The sequence below is a fragment of the Nerophis ophidion genome, linkage group LG01 (assembly GCF_033978795.1).
Source record: "Nerophis ophidion isolate RoL-2023_Sa linkage group LG01, RoL_Noph_v1.0, whole genome shotgun sequence".
NCBI lineage: Eukaryota > Metazoa > Chordata > Actinopteri > Syngnathiformes > Syngnathidae > Nerophis > Nerophis ophidion.
Genome location: NC_084611.1, coordinates 5,143,941 through 5,163,514, shown reverse-complemented (window position 1 = coordinate 5,163,514; position 19,574 = coordinate 5,143,941). Strand labels below are relative to the sequence as shown.

Here is a 19,574-nt window from a genome sequence, read left to right as displayed (position 1 = left end):
TTTTCTTCCATGTTTGCCATTTTTCTGGTTTGAACAACAGCCATCGAAAAAGTCTCTTTACATGCTTGTGTTTATATATATTTTTTATGTTCAAAGAGTAGTTGTAGATTATTTAATGTTAGATACTTTTGTTAACCATTGTTTTAAAAACAAGATTAAAGGCCTACTGAAATGAGATTTTTCTTATTTAAACGGGGATAGCAAGTCCATTCTATGTGTCATACTTGATCATTTCGCCATATTGCCATATTTTTGCTGAAACGATTTAGTAGAGAACATCCACGATAAAGTTTGCAACTTTTGTGTTGCGATCTGCTGCTCAGATCTACACTATTTATTTTTCTATTTTGTATATTTCTCCGACTCCTTATTTCCTGTTTGCTTTGTCACCATGGTCACTCATCAGTCCACCTGCTAGTCTCGCCCCGCACACCTGCTAATAATTATCACCCTCCTATTTAAGCTCACCTTTTCTGTTCACTCATTCTCGGATCCTAATTTGCCGACGCGCAACAGTGACGACTCTCATCATTCTATGTATGTATTTTCTCGCTAGCTCTCACGCTAAGCCACTTTATTTTCCAGCTTTCATGCTGAATGTTTTTGTTTACTCTTTTGTGTCCTCGCGCCAAGTTTTAGTTTTCCTTGTGTTTTATCCTAGCTTTCACGCTTGAGTCTTTTGTTTGCCTTATCCCTTTACATCAGTGTTTTGTTCATAGCCTTTTGTTATTAAATAAATACCCTTTATCTTACCTATGCTGTGTTCTGCTTCGACGAATCCACGGGAAAACCACACCGGCATTACCATGCCGAAGAAGAGTCCTCACATTTTGGTCGCTAATAAAGTTTTGCCTTTACCGGAAGTAGCAGACGATGTGCGTGTGACGTCACGGGTTGTAGAGCTCCTCACATCTGAACATTGTTTATAATCTTAGCCACCAGCAGCAAGAGCTATTCGGACCGAGAAAGCGACAATTTCCCCATTAATTTGAGCGAGGATGAAAGATTTTTGGATGAGGAAATTTAGAGTGAAGGACTAAAAAAAAAAAAGGTGATTGTGGTGAGAGCGATTCAGATGTTATTAGACACATTTCCTAGGATAATTCTAGTAAATCCCTTATCTGCTTATTGTTTTAGTGAGATTATACAGTACCTGAAGTCGGAGGGGTGTGGCCACGGGTGTGTAGACGCCAGAGTCTCTGAGGGAATTAAGTCACGCGCTGCACCAGGACGAAGCTCCTCTGGTGTCTCCAATAATACCACAATTTTCTCACCGAAAAATGCCGGTTTACATGTGGTCGGGATCCATGTTCGCTTGGCCTCTCTGATCCATAGCAAAGCTTCACCTTTGGGAATTTTAAACAAGGAAACATTGTGGGTTTTTGTGGCTAAAGTCTAAAAGCTTCCCACCTCCATCTTTCTACTTTGACTTCTCCATTATTAAGTGAACAAATTGCAAAAGATTCAGCAACACAGATGTCCAGAATACTGTGTAATTATGCGATTAAAGCAGACTGTAGCTTGGATCGGGCTGGAAAATCATGTCCGCTACAACCCGAGACGTCAAACGCACGCGTCATCATACGAGTCATCATACCGCGACGTTTTCAACAGGACACTTCGCGGGAAATTTAAAATCCCAATTTAGTAAACTAAAAAGGCCGTATTGGCATGTGTTGCAATGTTAATATTTGCACGCAGTCTGATAGTTTATATATCAATGATGAAATATTAACATTGCAACACATGCCAATACGGCCGCTTTAGTTTACTAAATTGCCATTTTAAATTTCCCGGGAGTTTCTTCTTGGAAATATTGCATAATGATGACGTGTACGCTTGACATCACGGGCTGTTAGGAAATATGAGCGCTGCACACACACACAGCTAAAAGTCGTCTGCTTTAACGGCATAATTCCACAGTATTTTGGACATCTGTGTTGCTGAATCTTTTGCAATTTGTTCAATTAATATTGGAGAAGTCACAGTAGAAAGATGGAGTTGGGAAGCTTTAGCCTTTAGCCACACAAACACACGGTGATTCCTTGTTTAAAATTCACTTTACTATGGATCAGAGCGAACATGGATCCCAACCGAATGTCAACCAGCAGGTTTCGGTGAGAAAATTGTGGTAAAAAGTCGCTTCTTGTTTTTTGGGGCGGTTTAGCTCGGTTGGTAGAGTGGCCGTGCCAGCAACTTGAGGGTTGCAGGTTCGATCCCCGCTTCCGCCATCCTTTTCACTGCCGTTGTGTCCTTGGGCAAGACACTTTACCCACCTGCTCCCAGTGTCACCCACACTGGTTTGAATGTAACTTAGATATTGGGTTTCACTATGTAAAGCGCTTTCAGTCACTAGAGAAAAAGCGCTATATAAATATAATTCACTTCACTTCACTTCTTAGCTTGTGCCGCCCATACAGCTGCCGTCGACTCCCCTGAGACACTGGCGTCAACACACCCGTGGCCACACCCCTTCGACTATCAGGTACTGTTAAACTCACTAAAACACTAGCAACACAATAGAAAGATAAGGGATTTCCCAGAATTATCCTAGTAAATGTGTCTAAAATCATCTGAATCCGTCTCAATGCAATCGCGTTTTTTTTTTTTACTTGTTTTTTTTCTTCTAATCCGTTGCTATCAATATCCTCAAACACAAATCTTTCATCTTCACTCAAATTAATAGGTAAATTGTCGTTTTCTCGGTCGGAATAGCACTTTTTGTTGGAGGCTCTGTCACGCCAAATTTCTTACCCCCTATAAACCCCCCCCCCCCCCCCCCCCCCATTTACTTCTGGGGTCTTGATTAATACAGACGTTTTGTTAACGCTATATTATAAAAATATAACGCTATATTATAAAAATACAAACGTTTTGTTAACGCCATATTATAAAAAAAAATTTGAAAAACAATTTACAAACACAAGCTATGGGATGACAATAAGAGGAAACGTAACCCCGGAAGTAAATGTGTCATCCCATAGCTTGTGTTTGTAAATTATGTTTTAATATTTTTTAGAATAGTAGAAGCATTTAAGTCTCACCTTAAAACTCATCTGTATACTCTAGCCTTTAAATATACCTCCTTTTTAGACCAGTTGATCTGCCGCTTCTTTTCTTTTTTCTCCTTTTCTTTTTTCTCCTTTTCTTTTTCCCCCCTCCCTTGTGGAGGGGGTCCGGTCCGATGACCATGGATGAAGTACTGGCTGTCCAGAGTCGGGACCCAGGATGGACCGCTCGTCGGGACCCAAGATGGACCGCTCGCCTGTGTATCGGTTGGGGACATCTCTACGCTGCTGATCCGCCTCCGCTTGAGATGGTTTCTTGTTGACGGGACTCTCGCTGCTGTCTTGGATCCGCTTTGAACTGAACTCTCTCGGCTGTGTTGGAGCCACTATGGATTGAACTTTCACAGTATCATGTTAGACCCGCTCGACATCCATTGCTTTCGGTCCCCTAGAGGGAGGGGGGGTTGCCCACATCTGAGGTCCTCTCCAAGGTTTCTCATAGTCAGCATTGTCACTGGCGTCCCACTGGATGTGAATTCTCCCTGCCCACTGGGTGTGAGTTTTCCTTGCCCTTTTGTGGGTTCTTCCGAGGATGTTGTAGTCGTAATGATTTGTGCAGTCCTTTGAGACATTTGTGATTTGGGGCTATATAAATAAACATTGATTGACTGATTGAGATTATAGCGTTAACAAAATGTTTGTATTTTTATAATATAGCGTCATATTTTTATTATATAGCGTTAACAAAACGTCTGTATTAATCATGACCCCAGAAGTAAATGGGGGGGATTTTGTAGGGTGGGAAGAAATTTGGCGTGATAGACCCATCAACATGTGACGTCATCGTCTGTGACTTCCGGTAGAGGCGTGGCTTTTCTGTTTGCTGGCAAAAGTTGCAAACTTTATTGTGGATGTTCTCTACTAAATCCTTTCAGCAAAAATATGGCAATATGGCGAAATGATCAAGTATGACACATAGAATGGACCTGCTATCCCCGTTTAAATAAGAACATCTCATTTCAGTAGGCCTTTAAATTGCGTTTATTTTGAAAAAAGAAAATCTGCTGTGGTAGGAAACGTAAGTTGCGGGCTTCTAGCGCATGCGCAGATGTACTTGAAGCGAGGACCGCATGCTATGGTTCGGAGAATTTTCGATTTCACGATCTTAAAGTCTTATGATTCACAGCAAATATAGCAACACTTATCTCAAGTCGTGTTTCCCAAAGCCACGAAACGTGCATTGAGTTTGGAGCGATATCTGAAGTGAAGATTGAAGACGTGATAGAAGATGGACGACTACTGCTATGCTAAGATGGCGACGTCATGTCAAAGAGAACATTCCAGCAAATCACCGACGGAGATAAAGACGGAAGATGAAGGTGAGTGACTTGAGATCCGTAGTTTAAAAGCTATTTGAGTTTCAAGTCTTTAAAATAGAAATGAGCCGACTTTTCAACAATGTAAACAAAGAGCCGCCATGACTGTTAGCTTGAAGACGGCATCCATCCATCCATTTCCTACCGCTTGTCCCTTTCGGAGTCGCAAGGGGTGTTGGAGCCTATCTCAGCTGCATTTGGGCGGAAGGCGGGGCAAACTCTGGACAAGTTGCTATCTCATCAGTGGAGTTCACATCAGAGGAGATGAAAGAATGCAAAAGTCAAATGAAGAAAGTGGAAGAGCAAAATAAATAATGATGTGAAAGAAGAGATGTTGTGGAAGAGTAAGAGATGTGCAGTGTGTGAAGAGAAGACTGGACCACATGTCTACATCAACCTGCAGAGGACTGCAGCTCATAAACAACAAGAATCATTTCATTACTGGCAACTTTTCATCATTGGGAAGTTCAAAGTTACCAAAGAAAATGTAAATCATTTGCATTCTTGTTATGCGCCTTGTTAGAATATTGTAGAAAGTAAACACTTAATACATCCTGTAGTTTTAAACCCCAACTAATTGATGAAGTACTATTTTTGTTGACTTCATCTGGCGTCAGGCTGTCGCCGGCCATTATATATAAATATAATATGTGTATATATATTAAATGGCTTCTACTTGTATAGCGCTTTTCTACCTTCAAGGTACTCAAAGTGCTTTGACACTATTTCCACATTCACACACACATTCACACACTGATGGCTGGAGCTGCCATGCTAGGCCCTAACCATGACCCATCAGGACCAAGGTCTAGCTCAGGGACACAACGCACGGGACTCGGATGGCGGAAGCTGGGGATCGAACCGGGAACCCTCAAGTTGCTGGCACGGCCGCTCTACCGACCGAGCCACGCCGTCCCATCCATCCATCTTCTTCTGCTTATCGGTGGTCTGGTCGCGGGGGCAGCAGCCTAAGCCCAGACTTCGTCAGCTCCTCCCTGGGGATCCCGAGGCGTTCCCAGGGCCAGCCAGGAGACTTAGTCTTCCCAACGTGTCCTGGGTCTTCCCCGTGGCCTCCTACCGGTCGGACGTGCCCGAAACACCTCCCCAGGGAGGTGTTTGAAGTGAATTATATTTATATAGCGCTTTTCTCTTGTGACTCAAAGCACTTTACATAGTGAAACCCAATATCTAAGTTACATTCAAACTACCGTGAAGTTCCTGCAGTCCTGGGTTCAAATCCAGGCCCGGGATCTTTCTGTGTGGCGTTTGCATGTTCTCCCCGTGAATGCGTGGGTTCCCTCCGGGTACTCCGGCTTCCTCCCACCTCCAAAGACATGCACCTGGGGATAGGCCCCTCCCACCTCCAAAGACATGCACCTGGGGATAGGTTGATTGGCAACACTAAATGGTCCCTAGTGTGTGAATGTGAGTGTGAATGTTGTCTGTCTATCTGTGTTGGCCCTGCGATGAGGTGGCGACTTGTCCAGGGCGTACTCTGCCTTCCGCTCGATTGTAGCTGAGATAGGCGCCAGCGCCCCCCGCGACCCTGAAAGGGAATAAGCGGTAGTAAATGGATGGATGGCATTCAAACCAGTGTGGGTGGCACTGGGGGCAGGTGGGTAAAGTGTCTTGCCCAAGGACACAACGGCAGTGACTAGGATGGCGGAAGCGGGAATCGAACCTGCAAGCCTCAAGTTGCTGGCACGGCCGCTCTACCAACCGAGCTATGCCGCCCCTGGGTGGCACCCTGACCAGATGCCCGACCCACCTCATCTGGTTCCTCTCCAAGTGGCTTTACTTTGAGTTCCTCCCGGATGACAGAGCTTCTCACCCTATCTCTAAGGGAGAGACCCGCCACCTGGGGGAAGAAAAACTCATATTGACCACTTGGACCCGTGAAGTTCAGGACCATAGGTGAGGATGGGAATGTAGATCGACCGGTAAATGGAGAGCTTTGTCTTCCGACTCAGCTCCTTCTTCAACACGTTCCCATTACTGAAGACCTTGATCAAGACTCCAAAGTACTTGAAGTACTCTCCTTGAGGCAAAATCTCCTCCCCAACCAGGAGATGGCACTCCTCCCTCTTCCGGATGAGAATAGAGTTAGAGAGTTCGAGTGGAGTTTTTTTATTGTTAGTATTGCAGTGAAATGATAAATGAGTTGTACTTGTATAGCGCTTTTCTACCTTCAAGGTACTCAAAGCGCTTTGACACTACTTCCACATTTACACACACATTCACACACTGATGGAGGGAGCTGCCATGCAAGGCGCTAACCAGCACCCATCAGGAGCAAGGGTGAAGTGTCTTGCTGAGGACACAACGGACGTGACGAGGTTGGTAACAGGTTCAAAGAACAACGGAATTGGAGCAGATCTCCTAAGGTGCATATACTATCTGGTTATATAAATAGTAAAAAAAGATAGAAAATAAGAGATGTATCTATATATATATATATGTGTATATATCTACACACATGCATATATGCATACATTTGAATATATATATACGTATACACATATAACATTATTGTTAATTATAGTCAGAAAAAATAAAAAGACATGACCCATGAGGACATGATGGTGCCTGTTTAAAGGGGAACATTATCAGCAGACCTATGTAAGCGTCAATATATACCTTGATGGTGCAGGAAAAAGGCCATCTATTTTTTTAACCGATTTCAGAACTCTAAATGGGTGAATTTTGGCGAATTAAACGCCTTTCTGTTTATCGGGCTGGAGGCGATGACGTCAGAATGTGACGTCGCCGAGGTAACACACCCACCATTTTCATTTTCAACACATTACAAACACCGGGTCTCAGCTCTGTTATTTTCCGTTTTTTTGACTATTTTTTGGAACCTTGGAGACATCATGCCTCGTCGGTGTGTTGTCGGAGGGTGTAACAACACTAACAGGGAGGGATTCAAGTTGCACCACTGGCCCCAAGAGGCCAAAGTGTCTGCCGCCAGACCCCCATTGAATGTGCCAGAGTGTCTCCACATTTGACCGGCGATGCTAAGACAGACATGGCACAGAGATGTATGGATAACCTGTAGATGCATTTGCAACTATATTACGTTTCCTTCCACCCACATTTAATGCGAAAAAAACACTTACCAATCGACGGATTTAAGTTGCTCCAGTGTCAAAAGATGCAAAAGTCCTGATCGTTTGGTCCGCACATTTTACCGGCGATGCTAACGCAGCTATTCGGCCATGCTATGGCTATGAATAGCGTCAATAGCTATTCGCTCAATAGCTTCAGTTTCTTCTTCAATATTTTCATACTCCAACCATCTGTTTCAATACATGCGTAATCTGTTGAATCGCTTAAGTCGCAGAAATCCGAGTTTGAATCCGAGCTAATGTCGCTATATCTTGCTGTGGTATTCCCATTGTTTGTTTACATTGGCAGCACTGTGTGACGTCACAGGGAAATGGCCAGTGTCTTCGCAGAGAGCCGAAAATAAGGCACTTTAAAGCTTTATTTAGGGATATTCCGAGACCGTTACACCTTAATCCACATGCAGCTGGAGTTCGATAGACCCAGGTCTGACAGTTTGGACACCAGTCTATCAGGTATAATGGTGTTAAATGCCGAACTATAATCCACAAAAAGCAGCTGCACGTAGCTCCCCCCCCCGTCTCCAGGTGACCCAGAGAGGAGTTTAGGACTGTGGCGATGGCGTCTTCTCTGGACCTGTTGGCTCTGTAGGCAAACTGGTGTGGGTTGAGCTCGGGAGGGAGGACTGAGGTAATATGGGTCCGTACCAGCTTCTCGAAGCACTTCATGGCTATTTGGGCGGCATGGCGTAGTGGGTAGAGCGGCTATGCTTCCCACCTATTGACATCCAAATCGCTGCCGTTGTGTCCTTGGGCAGGACACTTCACCCTTACCCCCGTTGCCCCTCACACCGGTGAATGAATGATGACTGAATGATTGGTGGTGGTCAAAGGGGCCGTAGGCGCAAACTGACAGTCAGTCTACCCCAGGGCAGCTGTGGCTACAGATGTAGCTTACCACCATCAGGTGTGAATGAATAATGGGTTCCCACTTCTCTGTGAGTGTTTTGAGTATCTAACAATAGAAACGCACGATATAAATCTATCCATCCATCCATCCATCATCTTCCGCTTATCCGAGGTCGGGTCGCGGGGGCAACAGCCTAAGCAGGGAAACCCAGACTTCCCTCTCCCCAGCCACTTCGTCTAGCTCTTCCCGGGGGATCCCGAGGCGTTCCCAGGCCAGCCGGGAGACATAGTCTTCCCAACGTGTCCTGGGTCTTCCCCGTGGCCTCCTACCGGTTGGACGTGCCCTAAACACCTCCCTAGGGAGGCGTTCGGGTGGCATCCTGACCAGATGCCCGAACCACCTCATCTGGCTCCTCTCGATGTGGAGGAGCAGCGGCTTTACTTTGAGTCCCTCCCGGATGGCAGAGCTTCTCACCCTATCTCTAAGGGAGAGACCCACCACCCGGCGGAGGAAACTCATTTCGGACGCTTGTACCCGTGATCTTATCCTTTCGGTCATGACCCAAAGCTCATGACCATAGGTGAGAATGGGAACGTAGATCGACCGGTAAATTGAGAGCTTTGCCTTCCGGCTCAGCTCCTTCTTCACCACAACGGATCGGTACAACATCCGCATTACTGAAGACGCCGCACCGATCCGCCTGTCGATCTCACGATCCACTCTTCCCTCACTCGTGAACAAGACTCCTAGGTACTTGAACTCCTCCACTTGGGGCAGGGTCTCCTCCCCAACCCGGAGATGGCACTCCACCCTTTTCCGGGCGAGAACCATGGACTCGGACTTGGAGGTGCTGATTCTCATTCCGGTCGCTTCACACTCGGCTGCGAACCGATCCAGCGAGAGCTGAAGATCCCGGTCAGATGAAGCCATCAGGACCACATCATCTGCAAAAAGCAGAGACCTAATCCTGCGGTTACCAAACCGGAACCCCTCAACGCCTTGACTGCGCCTAGACATTTTGTCCATAAAAGTTATGAACAGAATGGGTGACAAAGGACAGCCTTGGCGGAGTCCAACCCTCACTGGAAATGTGTTCGACTTACTGCCGGCAATGCGGACCAAGCTCTGGCACTGATCATACAGGGAACGGACCGCCACAATAAGACAGTCCGATACCCCATACTCTCTGAGCACTCCCCACAGGACTTCCCGAGGGACACGGTCGAATGCCTTCTCCAAGTCCACAAAGCACATGTAGACTGGTTGGGCAAACTCCCATGCAGGTACCGCCCCCGATGTCCACGCGATATAAATCTAATCCGTTATTATTATTAATATTATTATTATAGGTGTAAGCACAACTGGACAGTAGTCATTCAGGCAGCTGACGGAGTTCTTCTTCGGCACCGGGATTATTGTGGAGGTTTTCAGGCATGATGGGGTGACGGCCTGAGAGAGGGACTGGGTGAAGATCTTAGTAAATACTCCGGCCAGCTGGTCTGCACAGTCCCTCAGTACCTGTCCCGGGACCCCATCTGGGCCCGTAGCCTTCCTCGGGTTCACTGCCTTCAGCGTGCGTCTCACCTCATGCTCCTCCAGTATGAGGGTGCAGCTGCTGTGGGTGTTAGGTGGGGGTGTTGTGACGGCTGTAGGGGTTTTTCGCTCGAGAGGCGTCGCCGTCAACCGAAGGGATACTGGGTCTGAAGTTGGTCGTGTGTTGTATTCCTATCCATACCTCCTTGGTGTTGTTGCTCTGCTGGTGGTCTTCCATGTTCCTCCTGTGCTTCGCTTTTGCCTCTCTGATACCTCGCTTCAGGTTCTGGCACTGGTCCTGTGCTTTGAAGGCACTGTCTCTCTCTCTGAGGAAGCCCTGGACTATTTTTGTCATCCAGGGCTTCCAGTTGGGGTAGACCCGGATTGTTACAGTGTCTATGCAGTGTTTGATGTACCCCAGGACCGCGTCTGTGTACTGCTCCAAGTCTGAGTTTTCAAAAACTGACCAGTTTGTCGTTTCAAAGCCGTCTTGCAGCTGTTCCATGGCTCCCCTTGGCCATGTTTTGACCCTTTTGGTTGTGATAGGAGCACTTCTCCTTATTGGTATGTAAGCTGGTAATAGGAGCCGGGACATGTTGTCAGACTCGTCTAATTGGGGAAGTTGGTTGGCTCTATATCCATGTTTTATGTTGGAATAGACTTTGTCCAGTGTGTTAGCTCCCCTCGTAGCACACTTCACATGCTGGTGAAGTTTGGGGAGCACCTTTTTTCAGGTCGACATGATTAAAGTCCCCCGCTACGATGTGGACTGCGTCGAGATATTTGTTCTATTGTGCACTGATTGTATCGTGCAGCAGAGCTAGCGCCGTGCTAGCGTTAGCATCTGGAGCTATATACACGTTTGTTGTCAGGACAGCAGAGTGCTCCCTGGCTAGATGGAAGAGTCGGCATTTAACTGTAATACATTCCAGATCTTGGGAACAGTGGCTGTTTACTACCTTTGAATCTGAAGTCCAGTTGTTGTTTATGTAGGTTAGCAATCCACCCCCACGCCGGTTGCCGGTATACTCTGCGTTTCTGTCCTGTCTGTGTGCTGTGTGACCGGTTAGCTCCATGCTAGCGTCTGGGATTGAGGACGTTAGCCAGGTTTCCGTAAACAATAGGGCGCAGTTGTCCATCACAGTGTTTTGTGCTACACGGAGCCTCACCTCCTCCATCTTGTCCTCGTCACCACGAGGAGCGAGCGATCTCACATTAGCCAGGAATAGACTTGATATCGCTGGTCTTTTTGGGTTCATTTTTAGTCTGGCTAACACGCCGCCCCTTCGGCCACGGCGTCTTCGCCTCCGCCTCCGCCTGGCCGGGCACGGTAGCCATGGAGCTGCAGGGCTCAGGGATGTTGTGTCGGCTCGTAAAATCCACCGAAATAGCCTGCTCAGACCGCAATCCAAGCTCCAACAAATCGTTTTGGATGTACATAACCTTCGCCCAGCAAGTTGCTGACTGGACTAGTAATAAACTATTGAAAAACAATGCACCCAAGGGGAGAGCCTGGGACGTCGCGTCCATGCGCGCCTCCCTCTTGGATCTTGGACTCGGACTTGGAGGTGCTGATTCTCATCCCAGTCGCTACGAACCGATCCCGTGAGAGCTGAAGATCCTGGCCGAGAGAAGCCATCAAGACCACATCATCTGGAAAAAGCAGAGATCTAATCCTGCAGCCACCAAACCGGATCCCCTCAACGCCCTGACTGGGCCTCGAAATTCTGTCCATAAAAGTCCTGAACAGAATGGGTGACAAAGGGCAGCCTTGGCGGAGTCCAACCCTCACTGGAAACGCCACACTGTCCCATTAATATTATGTATAGTCTATCAATATATGTGTGTATATATACATGAATACACACATATGTATGGTATATATATATATATATATATATATATATATATATATATATATATATATATATATATATATATATATATACATATATATATATATATACACACATTTATATATATGTATGTATGTATATATATATATATGTATGTATGTGTGTGTGTGTGTATGTATTTTCATATAAATGTATACGTTACTATACATGTATCTCGGCTTTCGGCCCTCGCCCCGATTTTTTTTTTAAATGTTCTACTGTCAAGACATGGTTTTCGCAGCTTACTGCGAGGTTTGTTCTCCGAGGATGCAAACGGACTATTCCGGACAGGTCTTGCAGGTAGGAACATATTTATTAATCAATTAATCCTACACAACACAAAAGACAGGAACCAATCAAAAGGAAAGGGTGCCGTTCGCACGAGAGGCTAATGAACAAAAAAAAAACTTAACGCGGGAAACTTGGACGCTAACACTTAGCATTAATTATAGACATAGAGAACTTATCAAACTGTGGCATGAAATAAACGAGATTTGCGTAGTCCAGTCATGAGACACACAACTAGCATAACTATGGCATGGAACACATATTGACGCCAGGACGACTGACTGGCAAAGGCAGGCTTAAATGGTCCTCTGATTAGACGCAGGTGCGCGTCCCGAACACCAGAGGCAGGTGAAAATCATAAGTCGCCATGGTAACTTAAACAAACCCAGGGGTCAAACAGGAACTAAAATAGTCTAAAACTAACAGAACATAACAATAACATGATCCAGACCCCGGATCATGACTTTCTAAGACCTGTCACTATTTACACTTCACACACCCTCTTTTTTAACCAGTAGAATTGTCCTTTGTTGCCTTTCTTCCTCTCCACGATGTTATTGCTTGTATGCACTTTGTGTGTGCGTTTTGACACACTCAACATCATGCGCCTCGGCTCTGTAGTCACCGCCGCACATTGGCATTCAGATGAAAGAACTGTACTAGTATTTTTCAAAGGTTCTATTATACTGATTTTAATTGATTATTACCGCTATACTTTATTAGTAGCAGTATACTGTACAACACTACTACACACACATACAGTACATAGAAGAAAGTGTGTTCTTGTTGTTTGTGTCTTGCAGACGTCCAGCAGCTGATGGGTAATCCAGAAGAAGTTTCCCCTCAGTCAGGGGGGAGCTCCACTTTGAAGCAGGAGACTCCACAACCACCCTGCATTAAAAAGGAAGAGGAGGAACTCTGCATCACTCAGGAGGGAGAGTGTCTTCTAGGACGAGAGGAAGCTGATTACACCAAGTTTCCACTGACTGTTGTCTCTGTGAAGACTGAAGATGATGAAGAGAAACCACAAGTAGACAACCTCTTAGCTCCACTATCAGATAGTGAGGCTGAAGACGAGGTTGAAGAACCTTTGAGCAGCGATACAGACAGTGAAGGTGATATGAGGACTCACACTGACAATAAACACTCTGAATGCTCTACAGAGAAGAGAGGTGAAAAATGTTTGAGCTGCTCAGTTTGTGCTAAAAGTTTTACTAAAAAGAGCCATTTGACTCGACACATGCGAACACACACGGGTGAAAAACCATTTAATTGTTCAGTTTGTGGCAAAAGCTTTTCTCGAAATTGTGGTTTGATTGAACACATGAGAACACACACAGGTGAAAAATCATTTAATTGTTCAGTTTGTGGCAAAAGCTTTTCTGTTAAGAGAAATTGGATTGAACACATGCGAACACACACAGGTGAAAACACATTCAATTGTTCAGTTTGTGGCAAAAGATACTCTCGAAATAGCAATTTGACTCAGCACATGAGAACACACACAGGTGGAAAACCATTTAGTTGTTCAATTTGTGGCAAAAGCTTTTCCTTTGAGATAAGTTTTATTGAACACATGAGAACACACACAGGTGAAAAACCATACAAGTGTTCAGCTTGTGGCAAAAGCTTTTCTGTTAAGTGCGTATTGACTCGACACATGAGAACACACACCGGAGAAATAACATGCAATTGTTCAGTTTGTGGCAAAAGCTTTTCTCGGAATTTTCTCTTGACTCGACACATGAGAACTCACACGGGTGAAAAACCATTTAGTTGTTCAGTCTGCGGCAAACGTTTTTCTCAAAATAGCATTTTGACTCAACACATGAAAACGCACACAGGTGAACAACCATTTAGTTGTTCAGTGTGCTGTAAAAGGTTCTCAAATAATGCAGCCGCGGTAAGACACTCAAGAACACACGAGGGAAAATAAGCAATTAGCTGTTTAGTTTGTGGTATGTTGCTCATATGTGGCGACATCCACCCTACCCAGGACCTCCTCACTGCTTCTTTCACAAATATCTGAGGTATTCATACAAACTTGGATTATTTGGAGCATAATCTTATCCACTCATGACCCCATGTCTTCTCTGTATCTGAAACCTTCCTGAACAGTAAGATAGATGATGCTTCAAGTGCTTGGTTACTCCTTCTTCAGTCCAGGGACCTGGGGCCTCATGTGTCAAGTTTGTGCACGCTTAAAAACCTGCACTACACCCTTTTCACTGCAAAGTTGAGATGTATCAAAACCGACGTTGACGCATAAGTGATGGTAGGTAACAGTTTGCATAACCAAGTGCCAACTTTTACTCCTCAGACTGATTGAATTGTAAATCAGAGACATATGAACAATTAACCCCCAACCCCCACCTCCCCATAACAAGTCTAAATCCGGCCCGCGAGAAGAGTTTGCAAAGTGTAAAATTCAGCTGCATTTTTCAGTGAAAGAAACTGCTGCTCTACTTGTGTCCACTGGATGTCGCAATAGCAATTCTGTTAGGCAAGCAAATAGCATAGCAAGTATACCGAGCAAGAGGTACACGGTAAAGGGGGGCTGTGACTCCTCCCCCTCCACCCAACGTAAAAGAGGAGTAAAATAATCAATCAGTAACCCCACTTCAAATGCAGCATGAGACACTGCACACTGATATAGTTCTGTGAAAATGATTGTCTTCTGTGCAAATGTAAAGAAAGTGAACAGTGTGTGATTTACTGCAATACTGTCACTCTTTCAACTTTTTATTTGTGCTTTGTTGAAATTGTTCATCTAAGTTCATTGCGTTCTTTAAGGTGTTTTTGAAAATGCACCATTTTTTTTTCCCTCAGAATTTTTAACTAACTTGAAGTGTTTTGTCAAGATGATTATTTGTGATGTGTTCATTTTCAGAATGTGCTTGTTTTTTTTTTTGGGCAAAGTAATATCAAGAAAATAATCTGAAGTTGTCGTTATTGTATTTTTAGGTTATCATGCCATGATTACACCCGTCCCGCCCACGTGGAAATTGATTTTCCTCCATGCGGCCCCTGAGATGGCACACAATTGTAGTAGCAGGTGAACAATAGGATTGGTCCTGGTGGAGATCTACACTCTTCGTGCTTTTCTTCTTTATTCAGAGTCTTGATTTGACTTTCTAAAGGTGTTTAAGTAAAACAATTAAATGGGTTGAAAAATGTTTCTGTGTTTCTTGTAGTGTTTAAAATGTAGGATTCTTTTTCTTCAATGTTTGCCTTTTTTCTGGTTTGAACAACAGCATGTGCTTGTGTGTGTGTGTGTGCGCGTGTGTGTGTGAGTGTGTGTGTGTGTGTGCGCGCGCGCGTGTGTGTGAGTGTGTGTGTGTGTGTGTGTGCGTGTGCGCGCGTGTGTGTGTATATATCAATCAATCAATCAATCAATGTTTACTTATATAGCCCTAAATCACTAGTGTCTCAAAGGGCTGCACAAACCACTACGACATCCTCGGTAGGCCCACATAAGGGCAAGGAAAACTCACACCCAGTGGGACGTCGGTGACAATGATGACTATGAGAACCTTGGAGAGGAGGAAAGCAATGGATGTCGAGCGGGTCTAACATGATACTGTGAAAGTTCAATCCATAATGGATCCAACACAGTCGCGAGAGTCCAGTCCAAAGCGGATCCAACACAGCAGCGAGAGTTCCGTTGACAGCGGAGCCATCAGGAAACCATCCCAAGCGGAGGCGGATCAGCAGCGCAGAGATGTCCCCAGCCGATACACAGGCAAGCAGTACATGGCCACCGGATCGGACCGGACCCCCTCCACAAGGGAGAGTGGGACATAGAAGAAAAAGAAAAGAAACGGCAGATCAACTGGTCTAAAAAGGGAGTCTATTTAAAGGCTAGAGTATACAAATGAGTTTTAAGGTGAGACTTAAATGCTTCTACTGAGGTAGCATCTCGAACTGTTACCGGGAGGGCATTCCAGAGTACTGGAGCCCGAACGGAAAACGCTCTATAGCCCGCAGACTTTTTTTGGGCTTTGGGAATCACTAACAAGCCGGAGTCCTTTGAAGGCAGATTTCTTGCCGGGACATATGGTACAATACAATCGGCAAGATAGGATGGAGCTAGACCGTGTAGTATTTTATACGTAAGTAGTAAAACCTTAAAGTCACATCTTAAGTGCACAGGAAGCCAGTATATATATATACATTTTATTTTATTTGTTTCCCAAAGAGTTGTTATCGATTATGTGATGTGAAGTTAATTATATTTATATAGCGCTTTTCTCTAGTGACTCAAAGCGCTTTACATAGTGAAACCCAATATATAAGTTACATTTAAACCAGTGTGGGTGGCACTGGGAGCAGGTGGGTAAAGTGTCTTGCCCAAGGACACAACGGCAGTGACTAGGATGGCGGAAGCGGGAATCGAACCTGCAACCCTCAAGTTGCTGGCACGGCCACTCTACCAACCGAGCTATACCGGTTGGTAGATGATGATAGATACATTTGCTCACGGTTGTTTTAAAACATGAGTAAAATGCCTTTATTTTGAAAAACAGCTGATTTGGGGTAGGAAACGGAAAGTGCTGGTTTTTAGCGCATGCGCAAATGTACTTGAAGCCAAGCTAAAGACGAGGACCGCATGCTATGGTTGGTCGGACATTCTTCGAATTTGCGATCTTAAAGTCTTATGATTCACAGCAAATATAGCAACACTTATCTCAAGTCGCGTTTCCCAAAGCCACGAAACGTGCATTGAGTTTGGAGCGATATCTGAATTGAAGATTGAAGACGTGATAGAAGATGGACGACTACTGCTATGCTAAGATGGCGACGTCATGTCAAAGAGAACATTCCAGCAAATCACCAACGGAGATAAAGACGGAAGATGAAGGTGAGTGACTTGACGTTTTGTCATTTGAAAGATATTTGAGTTTCAAGCCCTTAAAATAGAAATGAGCCGACTTTTCAACAATGTAAACAAAGAGCCGCCATGATTGTTAGCTTGACGCCGGCATCCATCCATTTCCTACCGCTTGTCCCTTTCGGAGTCGCAGGGGGTGCTGGAGCCTATCTCAGCTGCATTTGGGCGGAAGGCGGGGCAAACTCTGGACAAGTCGCCATCTCATCAGTGGAGTTCACATCAGAGGAGATGAAAGAATGCAGAAGTCAAATGAAGAAAGTGGAAGGGCAAAATATAAAATTAAGTGAAAGAAGAGATGTTGTGGAAGAGTAAGAGATGTGCAGTGTGTGAAGAGAAGACTGGACCACATGTCTACATCAACCTGCAGAGGACTGCAGCTCATAAACAACAAGAATCATTTCATTACTGGCAACTTTTCATGATTGGGAAGTTCAAAGCTATTAAAGAAAATGTAAATCATTTGCATTCTTGTTATGCGCCTTGTTAGAATATTGTAGAAAGTAAACACTTAATACATCCTGTAGTTTTAAACCCCAACTAATTGATGAAGTACTATTTTTGTTGACTTCATCTGGCGTCAGGCTGTCGCCGGCCATTATATATAAATATAATATATGTGTATATATATTAAATGGCTTCTACTTGTATAGTGCTTTTCTACCTTCAAGGTACTCAAAGTGCTTTGACACTATTTCCACATTCACACACACATTCACACACTGATGGCTGGAGCTGCCATGCTAGGCCCTAACCATGACCCATCAGGACCAAGGTCTTGCTCAGGGACACAACCCACGGGACTCGGATGGCGGAAGCTGGGGATCGAACCGGGAATCCTCAAGTTGCTGGCTCTGCCTCCCTACCAACCGAGCCACGTCGTCCTTCAATCTTCTTCTGCTTATCCATGGTCGGGTCGCGGGGACAGCAGCCTAAGCAGAGAAGCCCAGACTTCCCTATTCCCCAGTCACTTCGTCCAGCTCTTCCCGGGGGATCCCGAGGCGTTCCCAGGCCAGCCGGGAGACATAGTCTTCCCAACGTGTCCTGGGTCTTCCCCGTGGCCTCCTACCGGTCAGACGTGCCCCAAACACCTCCCCAGAGAGGCATTTGGGTGGCATCCTGACCAGATGCCCGAACCATCTCATCTGGCTCCTCTCCATGTGGCTTTACTTTGAGCTCCTCACGGATGACAGAGCTTCTCAGCCTATCTCTAAGGGAGAGACCCGCCACCTGGGGGAGGAAACTCATTTTGACCACTTCTACCCGTGATCTTGTCCCTTTGGTCGCAACCCAAAGCTCATGACCATAGGTGAGGATGGGAATGTAGATCGGCCGGTAAATGGAGAGCTTTGCCTTCCGGCTCAGCTCCTTCTTCAACACGTCTACATTACTGAAGACACCGCACCTTTAAAGGGGGACATTATCACAATTTCAAAAGGGTTAAAAACAATAAAAATCAGTTCCCAGTGGCTTGTTATATTTTTTGAAGTTTTCTTCAAAATTTTACCGGTCTCGGAATATCCCTAAATAAAGCTTTAAAGTGCCTTATTTTCGCTATCTTCGAAACTACTATCCATTTCCCTGTGACGTCACACAGTGCTGCCAATGTAAACAAACAACCACAGCAAGATATAGTGACATTAGCTCGGATTCAAACTCGGATTTCAGCGACTTAAGCGATTCAACAGATTACGCATGTATTGAAACAGATGGTTGGAGTATGAAAGTATTGAAGAAGAAACTGAAGCTATTGAGCGAATAGCTATTGACGCTATTCATAGCCATAGCATGGCCGAATAGCTGCGTTAGCATCGCCGGTAAAATGTGCGGACCAAACGATCAGGACTTTCGCATCTTTTGACACTGGAGCAACTTAAATCCGTCGATTGGTAAGTGTTTGTTTCGCATTAAATGTGGGTGGAAGGAAACGTAATATAGTTGCAAATGCATCTACAGGTTATCCATACATCTCTGTGCCATGTCTGCTTTAGCACCGCCGGTAAATAGCATGTTAGCATCGATTAGCGTAGCATGTTAGCATCGATTAGCTGGCAGTCAACATCAACAAAACTCACCTTTGTGATTTCGTTGACTATCGTTGCAAATGCATCTGCAGGTTATCCATACATCTCTGTGCCATGTCTGTCTTAGCATCGCCGGTCAAATGTGGAGACACTCTGGCACATTCAATGGGGGTCTGGCGGCAGACACTTTGGCATCTTGGGGCCAGTGGTGCAACTTGAATCCCTCCCTGTTAGTGTTGTTACACCCTCCGACAACACACCGACGAGGCATGATGTCTCCAAGGTTCCAAAAAATAGTCAAAAAAACGGAAAATAACAGAGCTGAGACCCGGTGTTTGTAATGTGTTGAAAATGAAAATGGTGGGTGTGTTACCTCGGCGACGTCACGTTCTGACGTCATCGCTAAAAGACCGATAAACAGAAAGGCGTTTAATTCGCCAAAATTCACCCATTTAGAGTTCGGAAATCGGTTAAAAAAATAGATGGCCTGTTTTCTGCAACATCAAGGTATATATTGACGCTTACATAGGTCTGCTGATAATGTTCCCCTTTAACAACACTCAATAAACGTTTGGAAACTAAGTAAA

At 45.0% G+C, this 19,574-nt stretch overlaps 2 protein-coding genes across 2 annotated transcripts in view; both read left to right on the top strand.

Moving 5' to 3' along the window:
• Window positions 1-19,574, top strand: part of LOC133555940 (oocyte zinc finger protein XlCOF6.1-like) — a 36,074-nt gene that overhangs the window by 11,604 nt on the left and 4,896 nt on the right. The window lies entirely within an intron of this gene.
• LOC133552924 (gastrula zinc finger protein XlCGF57.1-like) overlaps window positions 4,011-19,574 on the top strand; it is a 30,630-nt gene continuing 15,066 nt past the window's right edge. Inside the window, exon 1 of the mRNA XM_061900648.1 lies at window positions 4,011-4,387. Within this exon, the coding sequence (XP_061756632.1) occupies window positions 4,297-4,387 (91 nt within the window). The 5' untranslated portion in view covers window positions 4,011-4,296. The remainder of the gene's footprint in view (window positions 4,388-19,574) is intronic.